General features: G+C 56.5%; 1 protein-coding gene across 3 annotated transcripts; it reads left to right on the top strand.

Annotated features, from left to right (window-relative positions):
- Positions 1-636: 636 nt before the first annotated feature.
- Positions 637-21,416, top strand: UNC13D (unc-13 homolog D). 3 transcript variants are annotated; one of them, XM_021288673.2, is made up of 32 exons: positions 637-851; positions 8,479-8,511; positions 8,748-8,855; positions 9,212-9,271; positions 10,048-10,114; positions 10,198-10,375; positions 10,599-10,643; positions 11,333-11,401; positions 11,590-11,659; positions 11,992-12,096; positions 12,409-12,501; positions 12,747-12,850; positions 13,088-13,205; positions 13,782-13,906; positions 14,163-14,253; positions 14,535-14,591; positions 15,001-15,098; positions 15,325-15,376; positions 15,670-15,800; positions 16,136-16,256; positions 16,842-16,985; positions 17,152-17,250; positions 17,574-17,780; positions 17,957-18,025; positions 18,369-18,448; positions 18,658-18,763; positions 18,843-18,914; positions 19,029-19,112; positions 19,389-19,509; positions 20,024-20,147; positions 20,523-20,728; positions 20,838-21,416. In XM_021288673.2, exons 2-32 carry the CDS (start codon positions 8,479-8,481, stop codon positions 20,942-20,944), a joined length of 3,144 nt encoding a protein of 1,047 aa, XP_021144348.2. In that variant the 5' UTR covers positions 637-851; the 3' UTR covers positions 20,945-21,416. The 3 variants fall into 3 exon arrangements, with proteins under 3 accessions (XP_021144348.2, XP_064890160.1, XP_021144346.2); XM_021288671.2 differs by lacking the exon at positions 637-851 and adding an exon at positions 2,535-6,066; XM_065034088.1 differs by lacking the exons at positions 637-851; positions 20,024-20,147; positions 20,838-21,416 and adding an exon at positions 2,532-6,066.
- Positions 21,417-22,749: the final 1,333 nt, after the last annotated feature.

Below are 22,749 nucleotides of genomic sequence, written 5' to 3'. Positions count from 1 at the left end.
TGTGCAACCTATTACATAAAAATTAAAAACAAAATAAATCATTATTTTGTGTGAATAGCTGGGGGGATGTGCTGAGCCATCACAGGGACCATGGTTAAGCCAGCCCGGCCAGTGCCTTCCTTCAGGGGCTGCAAGGATTCCCCGCCGCTCTCCAAGCACTGGATGATCAAATTGCTTCTCTGCCACATGAAGGACACTGACTGATAAGCGATGTCTTGCAGCATTGATTCCCTTCACAAGCTGCTGGAAGTGTCAGGGGGTGAAGTTTCGACCCAGCTCTTCCTGGATCAGCTGGGAGCGGGACCAGCCCTCACCAGTGAGCAGCTTGTGTTGGCCGATGCGGTCACATCACAGGCACCTCCAGCCCTAACCAACTGTCAGATTGGTGTTAGGAGATGGGTTTTGCTAAGATAAGCTGTGATCAAGAGGTGGCTTGGGGTTTAAACTGTATGAGTAAGTTCAAGTGACAAATGTTGGCTTTTTTGGTGGGCTGGTATGAAACACCGGGACACACGGGGTGGAGATTGTCATTTTAGGCAAGGGTTTTCTTTGCAGCCGTGCTGGGTATTACTCACCCGTCTGCTCTCCTACGTGAGTCAGCTTGAGGAGCTGCCATCGTGAGACTGAACTGGAAACCGGTATTTCAGCACCCTCCTTGCTCAAGGGCCCTCACTGAGAGAGGCCACAGCAGGATGTGAAGAGACCCACGTAACAGCGAGCAGGAGCAGGGGCTGCTGGATCTCACAGGTCGGGGTGCAAACGGACTAGAATCTGCCTCTGCTGCGTCCTCCCAGCTGCCCACGTGCCGGATCCTTCACATTTCCTACAGTCTCCAGAGAGTGGAGTAAAAGGTATCAGCTTGGACTCCATTTGTGAGCTTGGTTCAGCAAATCTTGTCTTTCTAAACTTTTCCTTTCTCTTCCGCAAATCCAGTCTCTTCTTCTCCCCTGCGTACTTTGCTCCCTAAGGGCTGGGCTCTGCCTGGGACACGTCGCTCTCCCCGCAGCAGGGATTGGCTGCAATAATATTTTATGTTTTGGTGTGTCTGTCTGGGACCCAGAGGCAGTGTGGGGGTGTTCAGCCATGCAGCCTCCTCCTGTCGTCCAAGCGTGTGGCTCCGTGGGCTCGCCAGGAGGCTTTGACACCTGTGTGGGGAGAGGTTGTGGTGGTAAAGCCGTGGTGGGACCATTTCAGTGATGAAGCTGGTCCATAATTTGGCCTGCATGCTACAGCACAGGCACGAAGGTGGTTGATGTGCACCATGGGGCACACCTGGTGTCAGCCCCAAGCTTTTCCTCCTTCACGGGCATCCACCCTGATCCCTCTTCAGCTCACACATGGGCTGTAGGTCCTGCTGCTCGTAACTCAATGCCCCAAACCAGTGGATGAAATGGCCTTGAAATCTGTGTCCTCCCCTTCCCTGTCCCTGCAGTGAGGGGATGACAAATCCAGTGGCTGACGGTGAATTCATCTCACCGGGAGAGGGAGGTGGGAGAAATATTTGCTGCACGCACATAGCAAATGGCAGTGATGGAGAAAACATTTTAAAGCTGTCACGGGGTGCTGCAAGCCAAGTGAATGGCAGCCAGGTTAATACATTAAGTCTGTGACCTCCCGAAGGACACAGCCTGTGCTCTGTGTCCTCGGGGGATGGCAGGGAAGCGGGACCAGGGTGGGCAGAACACGCTGGGCTTTCCCCTTCAGACCCCGGGGGAGCTGGAGCAGCTCTGAGCAGAGCTTGGCATCGCAGCCGTGTTTCATCCCGAGGGGCTGGATCTGGCTGGTGAAGCCCCCCGGGTACCCGCTGTGCTGACTGCCTCGTGGGCAGTGAGGCCGGAGTCATCTTCACCCATCCCCACTGTGCAGCCAGCGGCTCTCATGACCAACCCGTGCTCCCACCCGGGGCAAATGCAGCTTTCACAACCGCCCTGCCCCACGTGGGTGCTTGGAAGGGCACCCTTTGCTCTTCCTAGAAGGGCAGGGTTTGCCTTAATGTCCTGCTGAGATGTCTAAATGAGGTGTGGGGTGCTGTGTGTCCCCCTCCACTTCTCCCCAGGTACCGCTGCTTTTTGCTAGGTGCACTCAAAGCGCTTGGGAGAGCCTGTGGGAGGAAAGTGTGGGGTTAGGTTAGAAATAACTGAAAGGCCTCATAATACATAAGGAAAGGAATTGAGCGACATCCCTGTTAGGTATGAAACCGCTGATCCTGGAGCACTCAGCACCCGGGGGTGCCCAGGGGGATGCCCCAGACCTGAGGAGGGGCAGGAGGAACGTCCCTGTTCTCATTTTGAAACCACCTTCCTCTCCGCCGCGCTGGGCTTTTACCGTACGCCTTGCCAAACTCGACAGGCACAGCCTGGTTTTGCAGAGTCATTGGACCCTGCGTTTAAAAGGAGAAGTGAGGGAGGGACATGTTGAAATCAATTTTTTGCCTGTGCCCATTTCCAGTTGAGAGATTGAGATAAGGGTGAGGGAAGGCTGCGGCTCCAGGACTATCAAGCCAAGAGGTAGGGAGATAAACTACTGTTAATGCTTGCGGAGGGTCCCTTCCTACCAGGTATTCTTTTAAAGGGAATATAACCTTTAAAGAGGGTGATAATGCTTCTTCTTTAGTGATTCATTTTCTCAGCAGCACCTATAACCCCATGCAGAGTGAACTGTGGACTTTATTTGCAGCGGGGGCAGCCTGTGACCCCACAGGACTTTAGCCCTGCAGCCTGTGCGGAAAAGGGTTTTCCTTTTGGACGAGTTGTTTTTAAGGAATGGAAGGGTTCACTCTACCTTGTATTCACTCATGGTGACTTTGGGGAGGCAGACTGATGTTGTGTGGAGGGAGGGCTGCTTTAGGGAATGCTGACCCTCTCCCTTTGTCGCTTTTCTTTTGTCTCCCCTAAAGTCCCTTTACAGACTTGGGGTGTCTGGGATGTTTTGCGAGGCCCTGGCTGGTCACCCTGCAGGTTTGGGGCATGGAGTTTATTGGGATTGTGTCTCCTAACCAGAAATCTGTGCTACTTCTGGAGTTGTTTTATAGGGCTTTTCTTATTGTTTCCTGGATGAGACGTAATTCGAGGTGCAAATACGATATGTGCACTCAGCGACTTTTGTCACTGGTGTTTTGTGGAGCAGGTGGCTGTTGGTAAAACCCAGCAGGAAAAAAAGGATATTTGCTGCTATTGAAACAAAATCACCAAACCTAAGGACATAGTTTAGTGCTGGAGTTGGGTTATAGTTGAACTTGTTGGTCTCTTCCAACCAAGATGATTCTATACATTCTAAACTACTCTCCCTTTGCACACACAGAGGTTCAAAGCCACACGAGACCTTCTGTAAGGGGTCTCTGTAAGCTGGTCTCTGGTGGGGGCACGTGCTGCCCACCCTGCCCGGCTCTGCCTGCGCGTTTCCAGACGGGTTTGCAAACCAGCCCCGAGCAGCGCAGCGACCAGCTGGGGAAAGTGCTGTTTTAACAGACACTTCCATGTTGAAGCTGAAGTTTTCCTCTATAAAACCTGCAAATTCCCAGCACAGCCACCAGCTCCTGGCTGGAGAATGCTTGACTGATGCTTAGCAATGCTAATGATCGCAGTTGGTTTTATTTCTTCAGCCTTACAAGGAGAAGGGAGGCGGGTTTGAGGTTTAACTAAATTCTTACTAGTTGTTGTCTCTGTGCTGGTTGTAGTAAGAGATTTTTTTTGACCCCTGTTATTTTTTGTTGGCAAGAAGCAGTGAAAGGCGTGAGCAGATAGGGGATGCTGTGTCTGCGTCCTGCCTTGATCTCTGTGGTTGCTCTTCGCGCGGCCAGATTTTGCTTCTGCAATCAAAGCTAAAAGCAAAGACAACAGCTATCATTTTCAAATGCCATCATGCACTTTACAGCTCTACTTCCCACTGACAACATTTTGCAGTGGAGCACAGCACTAATGTCCCAGGTCGATAAACAGCATTTGTTTGTGTCAAGGGAGAGGGATGCAGAGTAGAAATCTGCTGTGTCCCTTTCCATCAGCAAGGGAGGAGATGTCTTTAAACTGTTTGCCCAAGGTGAAGCAAATGCAAGGCTGAGGTTGGGCGAGCACCTCCGAGAATCTCTGCCAGCAAAGGGGACAGGTGCCCCCACCGGGCATGGGGTGATGAGGTGGTTCCTCCACCAAACTGGGGAGCACAGAGAAAGTGATGCTGAAGCCAGATTCCTCAGGTCTACTGGGCTGGTGCCTGGGGGCAGTTACAAAAGAGCCCTCCTGGCATGGTGGGGGAGCAGAGGTGTAACGAGCAGCTTTTTACAGACCTCAGGGATGAGGCTGAACCATGGCTGCGAGGGCAGGGATGGATTTCAGCTTTTCCGTGTCTCACTGTATCTCTGGATTTTTATTCTGTAGATTAGCTCAGCACCCCCCTGCCCTGGAACAAACTGTGTGTGCTGTGCCCCCCACAGCCCCGGTCCCGTGCTGGCTGGTGTGGATAAAGAAAACCTGCCCCCACATCGACCCACGGCTGGCAGCCCTGTTTCCATCTCCCGGTCCCCCAGCTTCAGGGATCCCCTTTTGCCAATATAACCTGCCCTTACAGGGTTTCAAGGCAAAGGGAAGTTATGTCTTTCCTAAAGCAGCCTTAATTAAGGAACTAGATGATTGCAAGGATGAAAGGGACTGGGTGCCTGCATCCCCTCCCATCCTCTCACAGGGATGCTGCTGCCAGTATCTCCTGCAGCTCTTTGCAGCCCTGGTTGGAGCCAGCATCACTGCAGGTGCCTCCATGCTGTTGGAGTCATCTCTTCACAATGCCTTGTACAGCAGTTGAGGGGACAGACCTTCCAGTGCAGTCTCCACAGTCATGGTTTCCTGCTTGGATTAAGCAGAAATCCCTGACAGGCTTCACAGCACCAATTAAGCAAACAGCAAGCCTCTGTGCCCCATGTTGCGTCTGAATCATCTTGCTTACAGCTCCAAGGGGTGTCTGGGGGCCAGAAATAGGAAGGCTGGCAAGCCAAAAACTCCCCTCGATGGAGAGCTCAGCATCAGCCATGGTCACTGTCCTGCTTTGCAGGGCCTGGCGGTGCTCAGCGGCCGCAGCAGCGACATGCAAGTGTTGAGCACAGGCTGATGTCCTTCCCCGGGCTGTGTATAAACACACGAAACGCCCTGGAGCAAACCAGCTCTTCCCTCGGTCATCTCCTGGGCTGCAGCTCCCCCAGTTGCCATCAGCGTAGCATTTCGATAGGGATCTCAGAGGGGTGGGCGCTGCTGCCGGGCTGTGATAGACAACTGCCTGCTGCGTTGCAATCAGATAAAGTGTTTACAAGAATGAAAGCTGCCAGCAAAGTACAAGTTTTTAACTCCATTTCCTGCTGGTTTTTTTTGTTCTCAGTAACCAGCTATGCCTGGCCAGCTTGTTTGGGATAAAGGCCACACGGCCTTTCTTGGTGCCGTTCGTGGCACATGCACCGACTGCATCAGTTCTCAGCCCAACCTTGTTCAACCCACTCGGGTGCCACAGGGATTTCCCACCCTGCAGCTTTTGCAGGGGGTTTCAGATCCTCTCCATCCCCCGGGGCTGAAAATGGCTTCAGCTTCCTGCAGGGTCCCCATCTGCACTTACAGAGCATGATGGAACTGCACTGGAGACCAGACTCTCCATGTTGTTTCCCGCCACCCCATTTCCTTGCTGGACTTTGCCTTCTCAGGACTATTTCCATCCACATGCTCCCAATTAATTCCTCACTCATTAATAATAGCAGGGCCTGGATGTGACACGTTATTTTGCCGCCATCTCATCTGTGCCACCAAGTCCCCATCACTGAGGGGCTGACCTAGCAGGATGGAGTGGCGAGAAGTGGGACTGGCGCGCCTGCGTCCTGGTGCTGCTCTCGAAGGCGGCTCACACGCGTTTCCGTTCGTTCAAGTGGCCGTGGCGAGATAAGGTCTGTGGTTTCCTCCAAGTATGTGAGCGAGGTGGAGAGGCTGCACTGGCAGCCAGAGCTGCAGCCGCTCCCCTGCTCCGCGTTCAGCCTCCCCCAAGATGGATGCTGCCGGCGGGACCCCCGTGGGGACCCTCCCTGGGGAGGAGAGCGCTGAGGTAGGTGGCCGTGACCCTGGGGGGCTGGGGAATGTGTTTGGGGTGTGATGGCCTCAAGGAGGGGCTTGGGGCAGCTGTGACTGGGGGAGCCCAGGGTGCAGAGCTGGGTGCTGAGGCTGTAAAAGGGAATGAGAAAAGAGCAGCCGAATCCCTGTTCTGGCTGGGTGCTTTGCAAGGGTGTGCGAGGAGTGGGGGGCTGTACTCATGCAAAAGTGCACCCAAGGGCTGTGTCCAGGGCCAGCTGCAGCTCTGCACCAGCGCAGAGGGTCCCCTCTCTGCTCGGCTACACCTTCCCAGCAGCTCTGGGCTCCTGCTGCCAGGAGCCCCCCCCCAAACTCTGCTTTCCACCAACCCAACTGACATCCTTGGCAGTGGCCAGACAGATGGTGTCCCCATGTCTGTCCCTATGGAGATGGGACCTGCAGCTCTGTGTGCACTGCTGGGGGTGTGAGGGCACGATCCCCCATGCTGGACCCTGGGATGATCTGTCATGAGGGTGTCCCCAGTCAGGGATTGTCTTCCCTCCTAAGTGTCACTGTCTCCGCAGCCAGGCTGCCCTCTGACACCGGTGACACCGCTGCAGCTGATAGGGGGGTGGCATGCTGGTGGCTGTATCCAGACCTGGATTTGAGCAGCACTCCTGGATTTGAGCTGGGCCCTTGGCATGGGGATTAGCAGCAGTAAACACATCCTGGGGGCTCAGCTCAGCTTTAGCTTAACCAGTCCTGCACACAGATGGGCGAGATCCTGCAGCAGCCACCCTCCATGGGAGAAGGGAGCAACAGGGAGCTGCCCCCAAATCAACAGCGATTTCCCCCCCTTGCCCTCTTGAGCCCAGGAACAGACACTTGTCCCTTGCTGATAAATAAGAGCAGCACAGAAATAAAGTCCTTTTTCTCTTCCTACTCTGCTTGTGGCCCTGCTATGGGCCAGTGCTGCCCATGGGGATGCTGAAGGATTTGGGCCATGCCCTGGAGCAGGCAGGGACTGGTAGGGACCCTCCTGGCTGCAACAGGTCCCCCTTTCCCAGGGGCTGCTGAGCCCCCGCAGCCCCCGACACTGACCAAGGATTAGAAGAAGGGACAGGGAGGCAGGTGGGAGAGAAGCAGCTCAAGGGTTAAACTCACCGGGGGTGGAAGAGTCGAATTTAGTCCAGATGGCCAGGGGATTATGGCAGCCCTAGATCTGCCATAAGTAAATGTTAATGTTCCAGCTCGGGGTTGTTTTTTTTTCTCTGTTAGGGGGATCCTAAGGTCATTTCAGAGCCTGGGCTGACCCACAGGTAGGGCTGGTCTGCCCATCTGTCCCCTGCAGCCCTGGTTCAGCAGTGCACTGAGGTGGTGGAAAGGGCCGAACGAATTTCAGAAATGTCCATTGTACTTTTTGGTGTTGCCCCCTTGCACTCCCAGAGGCTCCAGCACCAGGAGTTCTAACGGATGGCACAGGGGCACCGGTCCCCCTCCCGCTGGCTGCGTCACCCGGCTTGTGGCGGTGGCAAAGTCATGGTCACCCGACCAGGCTCCACGTCAGGAATGAGTTGCTCAGCCGTGGTGGTGGCCAAATGCAGGCTGTGGTTCGAGAGACAGATGCAGGATGGGTTCAGTCCTGGTGTCAGGCAGGGAACGGGATGGGCTGGGAGATGGGATTTGCCAAGGAAAAAGGGTATTTTTGGCAGAAGTGGATCGATCTCCCAACCAGACCCATAAGGAGTTGGGATGAGTGGAAGGTGACACTTGAGGTGGGGGACAACAGGGACTGCATGGGCAGCAGGGCCCTGGGGCTGAGCACCATAGGAGCTGGGATCTGCTTCATCATATGGCACCGATTTAATTTTATTGCCTTTTGGAAAGCAAATATTATTGCTGGCCATCCTTCAAGTGGGGCATGGACCTTCAGCTCAGCACCAAGCAATGCACCGTCACAGCAGCGCTCGTGGTGCTTTTTGGCAAGGGGACTCAAGTCACGAATCCCAATGGTTTTTTGGAGACTCGTTGCCCATCCTGCAGCCCCTTGCCACACGTTGGCCACCTGCCCCCTCTCTTGGCTAGTTTGTTTTCCAACCTGGTCCTGCTGGGCCTGGCCCGGCCAGGGAGCAGCTCTATGGGGCAAGAGGTCGTTGATTGGCTTTTAAAGCCTCCTATGGCTCACCCCAAATAGCTGTTGCCATCCTCACCAACCCCTCCTCAATGAACAGGGTTTAGGGGTGAACATCCCATGCCACGCTGCTGGCGGGTGATGGAGGAAGTGGTCCCTTGGCCATGGGGCATTTGTGGGTTGTCACAGTATCTTCAAGGCATTCCACCCTGGTGGGGTACAGGTGATGCCAGCCCTGCCCAGCTGTGGTTTCCTCCTAAAACCACCCTCTACCATGAGACCTGATGGGAAACCTCTCTGCTTTTCTTGTTTCTCTAGATGGATCTGTCCCACCGGTTGTCCAAGAGAGAGGTATGATGTGGCCCCACTGTGGTCTCCTTTGGTGGCACTGGTGGAGGTGACATAGCTGCTGGGGCTTGGGGATTTGGCTCAGCTCCCAAAGATGCTCCCCAGGGACAGTCAGTGGTGGCTGGGATGCTGGGACCCGGGTGGCAGGGACAGGGGGGACACCCTGCTAGTCCCCAGGGACGCAGGGAGCAAGTCCCCACTGGCCTGGCCCTGTGTGACGTGCTGGTGTCCCCCCACAGCTGGCCCTGCTCTATGAGGAGGTCCTCTACACCATCCAGCACCGCCTGGGTAAACCCGAGCACCACCACGTCGCCGACTCCCAGGAGCTCTATGCTTACGTGCAAAAGGTGGGTCCCCACCTCCCCAACGGGGTCCCCAAAACCTGTCTCCTGACATATCCACCCTCCCGGCTAAAGGAGATGGGGAACACTCAGAGGGAGGTTTTCTCAGGCAACTTAAAAGACGTAACAGCAGCATCCAGCTGGAGGGCTGGAACAGCTCGCGGCTGGAAATATTAGCCTTAGGGAGAAATATTTATCTTAGGCTGGGGATGGTGGGAAGAAGGCTCTCCCTTGAGAGCTTCCAGCTGGTCCCCAGCCCTTCCGCTGGGCCCTTTGCTCCTCTCCCCTCCCCTCCATCTGGGAGCAGAGGGAAGCCCCTGGCTGCTCTCCAGTCACCGTCACTGTCCCTCTCATCTCCCCAGGCTTTCAGCATGGATGCGGAGGAGCACAGGCTCATCATGCAGCAGGTCAAGGAACTGGAGGTAAGCAGGGAGATGGTGTTTCCCCAGTGTGCTGCCACTGGGATGGGTCACCTCATCATAGTGGTGCTGGGGTGGCTACAGTGCCTCCTGACCCCCCGTGTTTGGGTTTTGGGGTACAGGGTGGCCTGGACTGTGCTGGGCTGTTTGCTGGCCTGAATGGCAGCTGATGATGTGGTCCTGCTCCAGCCCGATCCTTCCTCACAGGGTTCAGTTTGCAAAATGTTCAGTTTTGGGCTCCTCAAGACAAGAAGGCTCTTGAGGTGCTGGAGCAAGTTCAGAGAAGGGAACGGAGCTGGTGAGGGGCTGGAGCACAAGTGTGGTGGGAGCAGCTGAGGGACCTGGGGGGTTCAGCTGGAGAACAGGAGCTGAGGGGAGACCTTCTGATCTCTGAACTGCCTGAAAGGAGCTTGGAGACAGGGGGGGTTGGGCTCTGCTCCCCAGGAACAAGCACCAGAAGCAGAGGAAACGGCCTCAAGTTGCGCCAGGGGAGGTTTAATTGGATCTTGGGAACAGTTTCTTCCTGTAAAGGGCTGTTGGGCATTGGAACAGGCTGCCCAGGGCAGTGGTGGAGTCACCATCCCTGGAGGGGGTTGAACAGATGCAGAGATGAGGTTCTCAGGACGTGGGTTAGTGCTTGGGTTGGATTAACAGTTGGACTTGATGATCTTGAGGGTCTCTTCCAGCCAAAATGATTCTATGAGTGTGTGGTCCCCTCACATTATTCATTCTTTTGATTTTTCATTTTCATTTAATTTGTTATTTTTTCATTCTTCCAGAGCCCAATTTTCTGCCTGAAAGCAACCGTGAAGGAAGCCAAGGGGATTTTGGGTAAAGACGTCAGCGGTAAGTGGGGACAGGTGGGTGTCCCATCAGAAAAGGGACAGCTGCTGCTCCCAACGGGGACTTGCACAGCTCTGTCCTCACAGGTTTCAGCGACCCATACTGCCTGCTGGGCATCGAGGCCAAGAGCCAAGAACCGGCCCACGCCGATCACAAGAAGCGGATGAAGGCTGTGGTCAAAGACCTCATCCCTGAAGACCAAATCCATCGCACACAAGTCATAAGCCAGACCCTCAACCCGGTGTGGGACGAGACATTCATTCTGTAATTCAGCACCCCTTGGCTTCGCTTATTGGGGGGGCTGGAGTGGGGTGCCCAGGGCTCTTGGGGGTGGATGGAGGGGTTCACCACTCACCCCAACCAGAAGTTGGGGCTGCTTTGGGGTGTCCCCAGGGAGGAACCTCCTGCCTGTAATGCCCAGCTGTCCTGCTGGCTGCCCATCCCTCAGTTGCTGCTGGACTAACAGCATCCCGCTGGTGCCTTGCAGGGAGTTTGGAGACGTGGAGACGGCCAGCTTCCACCTGGACATGTGGTGAGCAGCAGCACCCCCTGCCAGCAACCCCCACTCCCTGCCCTGAGCAGGGTCCTGCCCCCTGGGAGGGTCACTTGGTTGGTCCTTCAGCCTGCACCCTTTGAAAAACCCCAGAAACCAGCTGGGGACCCTTTTCCCCATCACTTTCTGCTGGCACAGTGCGGGATACAATCACAGAATCATTTTGGTTGGAAGAGACCCTCAAGGTCACCGAATCCAACCGTTAACCCAACACCAGCACTGCCCCATGTGCCTGAGAACCTCATCTCCGTGTCTGTTCACCCCTCCAGGGATGGTGACTCCACCACTGCCCTGGGCAACCTGTTCCAGTGCCTGACAGGCCTTTCTATGAAGAAATTTTTCCTAATATCAAATCTAAACCTCCCCTGGCACAACTTGGGGCTGTTTCCTCTCATCCTATTGCTTGTTACTTGGGAGAAGAGACAGAGAGAGTGCAGGCTGGCTTTGCCCAGCCAGGGCTGATCCTGAGCCTGGTTTTATTTATGGCAAGAAGGAGGTTGTTCTTGAAGATTTTGGCTGGACAGCCAGTTTTGGGGGTGGCCTCAGCCCTGACATGTTTGCCACCAGCACCTTCCCTTCTCCCCCATCACTGGGACTCCCTGAACTGTTTTGCAATCACCTGAATTTCTCCTTCCCCCCATGGTGGGTCTCGCTGCTCACCCATGCAGGGACTCGGACATGGTGGAGTCGGTGCGGCACAAGCTGGGGGAGCTGACAGATCTCCATGGCCTCAAACGGTTGGTACTGGTGTGGTCCCAATGGCTGGCAAGGAAAGAGGGTTTGGAAAATGCTTATTTGCCTGCTGGATTTCAAAAATCGCCTTTAGGAGGGAGGGTGGTGGGTCTGTGTCATCCTTCTTTGCCCTGACTGCAGCTGGGTCACAGCTGCAGGAAACCTTTTCAGCTCCTTCATTCACACCTTTCAGGATCTTTAAAGATGCTCGCAAAGACAAAGGGCAGGATGATTTCCTGGGAAATGTGGTCCTTCGCCTGAAGGTGAGTGCTGCAGTGCATCCACTCCTCCAAATGATTCCCCGGGTGTCAGTTAAACCTCCCGGGGTTTGGGCAGGATCTCACCCTCGTGGCGACACCGAGCTCATGCAGAATCCCAGCTCGGAGCCACAAATTGGTACCAGGTTCCTCAGTCTGGTGACATGTGCCCCAGCTACTCCAGCACACTCACTCAGTGATTATACATCTTGTGCTGGAGTTGTCCCATACAGCATCTTCCTGCCCCACTAATGCAGGGACCTGGGACCTGGGCCCTGAGCAGGATCTTGTCCCCGGGGAGGCTGCTTGGGGGTTCACCCTTGTCTCTGTGCCTGCAGGACCTGCACTGCTGGGATGACCGGTGGTACCAGCTGGAGCCACGGACTGAGACGTATCCCAACCGGGGACAGTGTCACCTGCAGTTCCTGCTGACCCACAAGAAGGTAGGAGGGGAGGAGGATGGGAGGTCCCTTTCCATTGCCCTGGCAGGGCCCTGGGGACTATCTTGGGGTCACAGATCCCTACCCCAGGACCAGAGGTGCCTGCACCAGAGTTACCATGTGCTGGAAACCTGCCTGACCATACCCTGAGTCCCATGACAGTGTGAGGTCCTCCCTTCTGATGCACCTGTACCCCTTGGCTGGGCTTCAAAAGGGGCTCTCTGACCCCACATTTTTGGGGGTCCTGTGTCCCCTGCATGTTCAGGCAAGCTGTGATGACTGCACATATAGTTTCTATGCCTCGTCTCTTTCCAGAGGGCCACCACGAGCAGCAGGACACAGCCGAGCTACACTGTACATCGCCACCTCCTGCAGCAGCTGGTGTCCTATGAGATCCTTCAGCACCAGGTACCGAGGGGCAGCTGGGCTGGCTGAGAGCTGGGCTGTGCTGAAGGCTTCATTTGGAGCCCACCAACCTGGTACATCACTGCAGCGTGATGGGGAGGAGGGTTGTGGTGATGCCTGCCTGGTCCTGGCGTTCTTATGGGGCTCCCATTCCTCCTGTGGTCCTGCAAACCCACCCATCCCTGGTGCCTGCCCCGCTCAGCCCAGCTTGCTACAGGACACATCCCCTTCCTTTTGCATCCTGGCAGGCCGGCAGCATCGCCTGGGACGGGGAGCTGAGCAGGCACGCCAGCACCGTGCTGTACCTGCATGCCACGCAGAAGGATCTCTCTGACTTCCACCAGGTCATGGCGTGAGTATTTCACACCTGGGGAGCCAGCACGCAGCATTTGGGGGAATTGGGTCAGGGGCCCTAGTGCCCTCCCTGGTGACATGGGACTGGTGTTGCTCCTCTGCCCCCCACAGCACTAGCAGACCCAGGACCTGCCCCTGCAATCCCAGCCATGGGTGGGGGGGATCCCCATGTTGGTCTCTGGGTGTCCTCCCCCAGTCCCCAGGGATTCAGACCAACCTCTCTCCCCTTCCCCAGGCAGTGGCTGGCGTACAGCAAGCTCTACCAGAGCCTGGAGTTCAACAGCAACAGCCTGCTCCACCAGATCACCAGCATTGAGTACCAGTGGGTGCAGGAGCGGCTGAGGCCAGAGCAGGTGAGGGGTGACAGAGATCAGGGAAACATACCCCATGTACCCAAGCCCAGCTCCCGGAGCCATTTCCCTCCCTGTGATCCAGGAAGGGCAGGAGCTGGTGGGGTTTGGAGGTGCCAGGGGGTCTGGAGGGCATTTCTGAGGAGAACCAGCCATGGGGACCAGGACAACTCATGAGTCCAGGAGCCCCTTCGCCCCAGGGCTTTGCTCCCCATCTCTGCGGAACAGCTCTTACCCTTTGCACCACCATCCCCCTCCTCCATCACTGCTATCAAGTCAATTACAACCTCCTGCAAAACTTAAATATGACCCAAATTCCCACTTTTCCCCACTCGTTTCCCCATGGCATCGCAGCACCCTGATGAGACTGAATTTTTCATTCAGAGCAATGAGGCTTAAGTACAGAGCTCAGTTCAGTCCCTCCAGGGAGAAGTTACCCAAGGCATTGGGGGTTCTCCCATCCCTGGAGCAGGCTAGAAAGGAACGGGAGCCACCAGCTCCCTCCATTGCTGTGCCGTGGTTCTGCCAGCATCTCTGTCTGCTCCTGAGGAGGACAGGCTGTATCTTCTTTCTCCCCAGAAAGCAGAGCTGGCCGAGTCCTTCCAGTCCTTGCTGACTTACGGGGTCTCCCTCATCCGGAGGTACCGCATCATTTTCCCCCTCTCTGTCCCGAGGTCCCTGGAGAGGCTCCAGTCCCTGCTGCGGTGAGTCAAGCAACAGTTTCCAGGTGTGCGTGGGGTCGTATGGCTTGGCTACCGTGATGGAAAAGCCTGTGAGCTTGAGTGAAAACCCTCATGAGCTCTTTCTGCCCCCTTCTAGGCTGCTGTGACACCTGTCCTGCCCCCATCCTGGGGGTTGTTGTTGGGAGGGGGAGGTCAGTTTGGGTAGGTTCTCTGCGGGGAGATGCAGTTGTTTCTGATGGGTTGGAGCTGGGTTTCACTCGAGGTTCTTGCTTTGCAGGGTCCTGGTCCAGATGTGCAAAATGAAAGCCTTCCGGGAGCTGTGCACACCCAGCCCTGACCTCCCCCAGATGGTCTCCGTGGCCCTGAAGGTAGCAGGACCAGGAGTCTTATCGTCCCCAGCCTGGGACCCTGTGGCTCTCCCATCCCCTCCATCCCCTGCCCAGTGCCCACACCTCAGCAAAGCTACAGGGACCACCTCAGCGGGGGGAAATACCTGCCTCTCTTCAACCTGGTGGTCCCAGCCTGTGGTTCCCACCACATGGAGCTGGGTCCTGCCCACACCCAGGCAAAAGGGAGGGTGAAGGCGGCGACAGAGCTGGCTTTGCTCCTCCTGATTCCCTGCCGTCCCAGCAGAACTCCTCTCTTGCAGTCAGGCACCACGGAGTGGTTTCATATGAAGAAGCAGCACCTCAAGCCCATGGTGAAGGTCAGTTCCCAGCTCTGCCTCCCTGAAGTTGTAATAAACAATTTACTGGGCTTGGGGTGGGAGGCCCAAGGGATTGAGAAGTCAAGACTGAGATGAAGCTTCTCCAGTTTTCTGATATGGTTTCCATCTTAAAAATACCATGAGCCACATTACCTGCAGCTGCTGAGATGCATTGAAGCTTTATGCTTTGGTGCAATGCTCAGGAGAACAAGAGGTGGCCCCGAGCTCAGTCATACAGACACAGGGTGACAGTGGGTGTGACTGACAACTTCTTTGTGCTCCTAATGTGAATCTCATGATGGATTGCTACGCTGTGAGAACAAATCATAGAAATAAATCAGATCAGAATGGAGCCCAAGTCATCTCAAAATCACAGAGCATCCAAAACAAGCTGTTCCTTCCTTTGCAGAGCACGGAGGAGAATGGCAAAGCCTTGTCCAGACTCCTCCTGGAGGTGATAGGAGATCTCCAGCAGTGCCAGAAGGTCTGGAATAAGTTCTTCATCAAGTAGGTTTCAGAGCCTGATCCCCCCTCATCCACCTTCCCTGGGGTCAAGGGCAACAATGCACTTTGATGCCTCATTCCTTGGCTCTGTGGCTCCACAGATGGCATTTGTGGTCCTGTCTCTGCCTCTTGAGCTGCACTGTCCTCGCCCCCATGTCAAGGGCATGGACAGACAGGGTTTGCTGGGCTGGGGCTGTCAGGCTCCTGATTCTCTGTTTCTCTCTTGCAGCACTTTGAAGTTGAATCTCTTCTCCATCGCCTACCTGGAGCTGGAGAGCCTGGTGAGCAAGCCTGGGCTGCTCTGAACTTGTGGGACTAAGGTCTAAAGCCAGGCTGAGGGTTTTGGCCACTGTTCAGGTGGCAATCGGTTGTTGCAAGCCTGGAAAAGGAGGAAGCCAGGGAAACTCCATCTTTCCCCACATGCTCATGAAGTGACTATAGTCTGCTGACTTGACCCAATGAATCTCCACCCAAAAGGAGGAGAAGCCCCTCCAAGCTGACCCTCACCCCAGAGAGCCCCTGGCAGACCAACCTTCCCGCCAGACTCTCACTAACAGCTCTCTCCCCACTCCAGGTTGCAGAGCATGTCCAGGAGGAACTGCGTGAGGTCGACAGCAGCATGTCCAAGCCCACGGCCGAGAGCCTTTTCCAGCTCTACCTGAACCTGCAGGAGCTCTATCGGATGAAGGATTTCGTCCCAAAGAGGTATCCAGCCCACAGAGAGGGGAGATGCTGAAGTGAGGGAATGAGCAGTTAATTGAGAGGAACTCCAAATCCTTCCCATTCACCTACAACACTAATTACATAGAAGGCAGATTAGGCTGGTGGTGTCTGGTGATAACCATCACCGGAAGAGTTTCAGGCTTGTCTTTGGGTGGGGTTGATGGAGATGACAGCTTCCAGGCAAGGGAGGTTTCTCCTTAGCACAGTGCTACATGCCATCTCCACCTTGGGGGAGTTTCTTGTACATGAGAGCAAGGAGGGGTGATGGCCCCATGCCGTTGCTGTGCAGTTGGAGAAGCTGATGCCTTCATCCACAGGGATGGACCTCTGGCTCTGAGCAATTTCCACCAGTGGTTCAAGGAAGCTGTGCCCCAGTGGTTGCAGAAGGCCTACACCATCGCATTGGAGAGGGCACAGAGGGCTGTCCAGATGGACCAGGTAACCTGGGGATGAGAACATCTGCCCCCATCCTTTGGGGACACTCCAGCTTCCTCCACACCTTGCCACTGTGCCTCGCTCACAGCACTGAGATAACCGTGTAGGAGCCTTTGTAGCCCAGGAATGGGCTGGGTCCTCTCCCAAATGCATAGCAAAGGATGTAGTGTCCTGGACCAGTTGATCCCACCCTGGCCCTGCACCCCGTCCCCACGCCACGTCCCTCTCTGCTCTCCATCAGCCCAAGTGAGGTGATGAGCCCGTGTTTGGGTCATGCTGAGCATCCCCTTGGCTTCTGACTGTTACGAAGAGGGCAGGGAAGACAGACATAGGGCTATGGGCTCCTCACCCACTCTTTGATGTTGTCCAGCAAGACTGGGTCAGAGTATGATGAGCCACAACCCAATGTAGGGGCTTGGGATGCTCCATCCATCCTCATCTCCACTCTCTGCAGTGACTGGGTGATGACATCAGGATATATGGAACTGGTGATGGGCCAGAGACCCCCAAAGCAAAGGACAGCTCTCCTGTCTGGGGTGGCTTCTTTCCATACAAGCTGAATTGCATTTGCTTTCTCTGCCCTCCCAGCTGGTGCCTTTTGGGGAGCACAACAAGCACAGCACATCCACCGTCGACCTGTCTACCTGCTACGCCCAGATCGTGAAGACCTGGCAGCAGCTCAACTGGCCTGACCCTGAGGAAGCCTTTATGATCATGGTGAAGCTCGTGGAGGTTTGTACACTGAATGCTGCCATCAGATGCCATGCTTACAGGCATCAGCAGCTGACACTTCCTCTCTTGCTCTTGGAGATGTGTCTCCATAAGCAGGGCCAGTGTCCCACACCATAGTGGTCCCCATGCTGCCCTGCTGAGTCCCATTGGTTTCTCTATTGTGCAGGACATGTGCAAAATCGCCCTGATGTACTGCCGGCTCATCAAGGAGAGGGCTGAGGCTCTGTCACTCAGAGAGCAGAATGAGGGCGAAGCTGCCAACAGGGTTGGTATGAGGGCAGGGGCCACCACTTAGGGAAAGGAGGATTTGGCCATGGTTTTGGGGTAGAAATGGAGACGAGATGCTGAGTACCCAGATGTCGTGGGGACCACCTGATCCCTGATAGCCATAACCCTGGAAAAGCAGGAGGGAAATGGTGTGAGCAGGGGGAGTAGGATGGGGACAGGGATGGGGAAGGAACTGATGATGAGAATAGGGATGGGGAAGGAGATAAGGATGAGGATGGAGGTGAGGAGGGGGATGGAGCTAGTGGGGGAATGCACCAGGGGAAATGTGGGACTCCCTACAGCCGACCCTGCCTCTCCCAGCTCTGCATCGTGGTGAACAACGTCAAACAGCTGCGGCTGCTGATCCTGAAGCTGCCATTGCAGCTGGACTGGGCCCAGCTGGAGCAGCGCACAGGGGCCATCATTGACCAGCAGCAGATCCAGCACACGCTGCACCACCAGCTTGACAGCACTGTCTCCTGCCTGGACCACGAGGTCCGGGATGTAGTCCAAGCCCTGGCTACCAAGGTGACCACCTGCCACTGACCCCCCTGCCTTGCCCCCTCACCCAAAGTGGGGAACATTTTACCTAAGGGAGCCTGGAGCCCACAGAGCTCCTGGGATGGAGACAAGGTGGATCTGGGCATGAGGAAGCTGGTGCAGAGGACAAACACCAAGTGTCTCTGTGCATTTCTCCCTGGCAGCTGGAGAAGGGCATCGCCAGGCACATCCAGGAGCTCTCATCTTCCAACGACACTGGGGAGCCCGAGGATGTAAGTACCTGTCCTGGCCCCTCCTGGATCATCTTTTTCGGGCAGCTGCGAATAATGCTTCCCTACTTGGTAGAGGCCCCATCACCGTTCCCCATCTCTCCCTGTATCACGCCTGGGGTGCAGGACACACCAGCGATGGGGCTCAGACCCCCATGTGTTTTGTTTGATGCCCTTGTTGGCAGCAGGACCAGAGCAGGCACAGTCTGCCCATGTGGGAGGGAGCCCCTCTGGACCCCATTGCACTGCTGGCTCCAGCCAGCTGTGCGCTGCCCCTCTCCCCACTCTGCCCTGCTGGGGACAGTCCCCTTGTGCCCTGCTCAACATCCCTCTCCTCTCACTGCAGGCCATCATCCCGCTCATGAAGTTCCTGGAGTCGGAGCTGCAGTATCTCAATGAGCATCTGGTCCAGGAGAACTTCAAAAGGTGAGTGGGGCCCTGGGGTGCATGATGGCAACAGTGTCACCATCGCTCAGCAGGGGTGTCCTGCCAGCCCCATGGTCCTTGGGGACATCCCACTTTGGGGCTGGCTGCTCAGTCCAGTGGGATGAACCAGGCTTTGCAATACCCCAAGGACCAAACCCCCCGAAAACCACCACCTGCCCGCTCACAGCCTTCCTCCCTCATGCCCTCAGCCTCCTCACTCTCCTCTGGCATCACACCCTGGCCGTGCTGTCAGCAGCCGCGGGGCAGCAGGTCTCCTCGGCCCAGCGCTACAAGAAGCTGCACTGTGCCCTGAAGGTACCATGGGGGGGAACTGGGGTGGTCCCCAGCAAGGATGGGGTGTTTGGGTACCAACTAACAGCATCCTTCTCCCCAGAGCCTGGAGCTGTGCTTCCATGCCGAGGGCTGTGGGCTGCCGCTGGAGACCCTCCGCACAGCAGCCTTCCAGGTATGGGGTGCTGGGGATATCCCCAGGGTGTCCTTTGGGTGCTCTCCGGGGAGGGCATCTCTGGGCTTTGGATCTGTCTGTGTGCCTGTCCGTCAGCTCTTGTCCACCTCACAGTCGCTGGAGCCGCACCTGGCCCTCTGCTCCGCCACCAGCCGCAAACTCATCCAGAAATACTTCAGCAACAGGATCCAGCAGCAGGTGGGAGTCAGGGTGGTGCCCCCAGCCCCTCCCCACACCCTCCCCTTGCACACACAAGGCTGCCCAGCACAGCCCACCCATGGAAACACAGGATTTCCCCTCAATCCCCAAAGTCCTGGGGCTGTTTGAGTTCATTTTGCCCCATTGGTGGGCAGGAGGGGGTTCAGTTAGGGTGCCCATCGCCCCCATTACCCCAAAATGCCCCCTGAGATCCTGGGCATCCCCTCAGGAGTGTGCTGAAAGGCAGCGCCCTTATTCTTGTTCTCCACCTCTCAGCTGAACACCAGTTCAGAGAAGTACGGAGCCGTGACGATCAAAGCGCTGTACCGCCCTTCGGAGCAGAAGCTGCACGTGGAAGTGCTCAACGCCGTCAACCTCATCCCACTGGACTCCAATGGTGAGTGTGGGTGGGCTGGGGTGCCCCACTTGCCCAGCACCCCCCGTTCTCAGTCCCCAGTACACCCCTGGGTAGGAAAGACGCTGGCACTGCTTGGAGTAACGGGACTCTGGCTCACTTTGCTTTTGCATCCAAGATTTGGAGAAGAAGGGGAGTTATTGCACTGGTCTGGGGTGGTGCAGGGGGCTGTGGCAGGCAGGACACTGTGCCCACATCCTGCTGCCTTCAGCGTGCTGCACGAGCCAGGGTGGCACGGGACAGTCTCTTGGGTTGTCTGTCATTTGGGAAGGTCTCCAGGAGAGGTCACTCCTATTGCAGCCACCCGTGGCCGATCCACTTGTGGGAAACGCTGGGGGTGCTCCTGCACCCCCTCAGGAGTGTGGGCTGGGGTGGGGGTCAGGGCACCCTGGACCCCCATTGCCATCCTGTGTGTCCGGTCACCTCAGCCTGGCTCAGCCGTCTGTGCTGGGGCACAAGGGGCAGCAGGCGGGGGCTAATGGCTGCACCCCCCCAGGCTCCAGTGACCCCTTCGTCCAGCTCACCCTGGAGCCCCGGCACGAGTTCCCCGAGGTGGTGGCCCGGACCACCCAGTGCAAGAAGAATGAGCTGCACCCCCTCTTCGATGAAGCCTTCGACTTGTATGTAGGGGCTGAGACCCACCAGGCCTCCCCAGAATCCCCACAGCCCCCCGTGCTTCAGCTGAGCCCTGGCTGTGGGGCTGCTGCTCCTGGAACTGGGTCCTGCCCTGGGATTCCAACCTCTGCACCCCACTGGGGGCTCAGCTGTGGGGTCCCATGGTGCGAGCTGGGGTAGGGGCACCCCGGAGACCCAGGTCCTGCAGGCTGGTGTGTGGTTGGGTGCGTTTCAAGGGGTTGGGGTCAGTGCGGTGCTGAGGTGGGGGTTGACTTCCCACAGAGCATCACCCTGGGGAAGCCTGTTTGGTCCCTGGAAGGAAGGCTGAATTTTGGTATGGATGGGATGTGCCAGTCCCACAAACTTCTGTCCCCCCACAGCTTGATCCCCCCCGAGAAGTGCCGGCAGGAGGGGGCCTGCCTGCTGCTGACCGTGTTTGACTACGACACGCTGGGGTCCAACGACCTGGAGGGCGAAGCCTTCTTCCCCCTCCGTCACCTGCCCGGCCTCGACACCGACCAGGACCAGGCTGACGCGGGACGGGTGCCCCAGACCCGCCTCCCCCTCACACACCCCAAACCCTCCGGTATGTGGTGCCGCAGCCGGGCTGAGCCCCACTGAGCGCCCCCAGCCCCACAGCGTCAGGAGGGGCTGCAGCGAGGGTGTCCCACCATCCCTCCCCTCCTCTCTGGCAGGAGACGAGATCCTCCGGCTGCTGGAGTCCAGGAAGGGGGACAAAGAGGCTCAGGCCTTCGTTAAGCTCCGCAAGCAACGAGCCAAGCAGTCCAAGGAGACGGAGTGAGGGAGGAGGAGAAAGACGGTCCCAAAACGAGGGGGTCCGGCCAGTGGGACCCCCGGAGTTCTGCCAGTGCTGGAGATGGAACCGTCTGCAGGGGACAGAAGGGTCCCTGTGCCCCCAGCACCTCCCAGCGCCCATCTCTCCCCCACCTTCAGGTAGCAATGTTCCTGTGCAGCTGGAGAGGGTAGGCACACAGAATTTTGGGGGATTTCTTTGCCTGTCTGGACTAGCAACACTACATGGGGGATGTGAAAGTGTGTGGCTGTCCCTGCCCATCCCCACGAGCTTGTCACTGCTGGTGCCACATGGCCCAGCCGTGTCCTCAGCCCTCCCGTCTGCAACGCTGCGTCAGGGCAACGCAAACACATCATCATTTGCTTGGGGTGGGGAGGATGGGGACAACCCCTGGCCAAACCTGCCTTTTTTTTTTCATGAGGATAAGCTTCTTATTTTAAATTAAAAGCAACAAAGCCGATGCGTGGGCTGAGTCTGTGCAGGGGATGCTGTGGGGCAGCAGGGTGGGACAAGGCATTTGGGGTTCGGTGGGGGCTGCTGGATTTCAGCAGAAAATGGCACGAGTGGTTTTGTCCGGTGCCCGTCGACTGGCCGATGGCACCGGCAGAGCTGGGGTTTGGCGTGTGAAAGAGCCTGGGGAGACACGTAAAGCCCAGGTCTGGCTCGGGCACAGCTTAAAACTTTTAGGATGGGCAGCGCTTGGTGGTTTGGTGACGATAAATGTCACCAGACAGGTGTGCGTGTCCTCGGGGCTGAGAGGGGACAGGAGCAGGAGCCTGGCCCTTCCCTGCCGGTTGGCCTTTGTGGTTGTGGTTTGCTTTTGGTTTCCTTTTCTAAAACGTGCATAGTTCTTGTGTGCGACTTTTGCATTTTAGAACTGATTGCACGGAGCTGGGGGAGCTTGCTGGAAGCTGGGCAGTCACACAGAGCTCTGCAGCCCCTGAGCCGAACCCCGCGGCACTGGGGCCGCGAGAGCCCAGGAGCAGCAGGCAGGTCCCCAGCGCCCTGCGTCCCTCTGCTGTGGCACACAGGGGCAGTGCTGGCTTTGGCATGCGGGTTGGCCCATGCAAAAATGGTCAGCGGGGCAGGTGGTCACTATTTGCTGGGTATTTTGGAGCTTGTTTTAGCTGCAGTTATCAGTAATTATAAATTATATAGTATTATAAATATATCAGTAATTATAAATCCAGAGCTCCCTCTGCCCCACCCTGCCAGGGGTGTCTGTGCTGCACTGAGTCCCTGGGAGCTGCCGCATCCCGGGGAATTAAAAGCACCACCGGCTGCCTGCTCGGGGGGCTGAGCACCCGCCGGGCCAATTCAGGTCAAGGCCTTGATGTGGGGGTGGGGAAGAAAAAAATCTGCTTTAGTATCTATATGCCATGGGCAGGCTCAGCCGAACCCACAGCAGGAGGATTAAGGCGCTGCTCACTCACAAGGAGGACATTTGCTGGTTTAACTCGCTCGGTTCAGGCCGCCCTTGTAGCCGCAGAGAAATGAGAGGCGGCGAAGGGTCCCTGCTTGCAGATGGGGACACGGGGTTTAATTTCAGCTGGTTGGTCTCTGGAGAGTGTGGACTCCCCACACCTGCACTCTGCAGCTAATTTGGTGTTGACACCAATTATCAACCAGCCTCACGCTTTATTAAAGCAAGGCTTAGCTATACGGGCTGCGGGTTTGAATGTGGATTTGGCTTGTTTTTAGCTGTATGTTTAAAAACCGTTGTGCTTTAACTTGCTCTGGACCGTCACCCAGACTGTCCTCACTGCAACAGGCAGCGTGTCCACAGGCTGACC

Source organism: Columba livia, chromosome 18 (assembly GCF_036013475.1).
Source record: "Columba livia isolate bColLiv1 breed racing homer chromosome 18, bColLiv1.pat.W.v2, whole genome shotgun sequence".
Lineage (NCBI taxonomy): Eukaryota > Metazoa > Chordata > Aves > Columbiformes > Columbidae > Columba > Columba livia.
Note: the sequence above shows the minus strand (reverse complement) of the source record. Positions and strands in the feature narration are given on the sequence as shown.

What these genes read in the sequence shown, in the direction of transcription:
- UNC13D (XM_021288671.2), top strand. Translation starts at nt 6,010, where the DNA reads ATGGATGCTGCCGGCGGGACCCCCGTGGGGACCCTCCCTGGGGAGGAG. An exon ending in GACTTCCACCAGGTCATGGC is followed by an intron (nt 12,851 to 13,087) that starts GTGAGTATTTCA and finishes CCCCTTCCCCAG; the next exon opens with GCAGTGGCTGGCGTACAGCA. An exon ending in CATCCCACTGGACTCCAATG is followed by an intron (nt 19,510 to 20,023) that starts GTGAGTGTGGGT and finishes GCACCCCCCCAG; the next exon opens with GCTCCAGTGACCCCTTCGTC.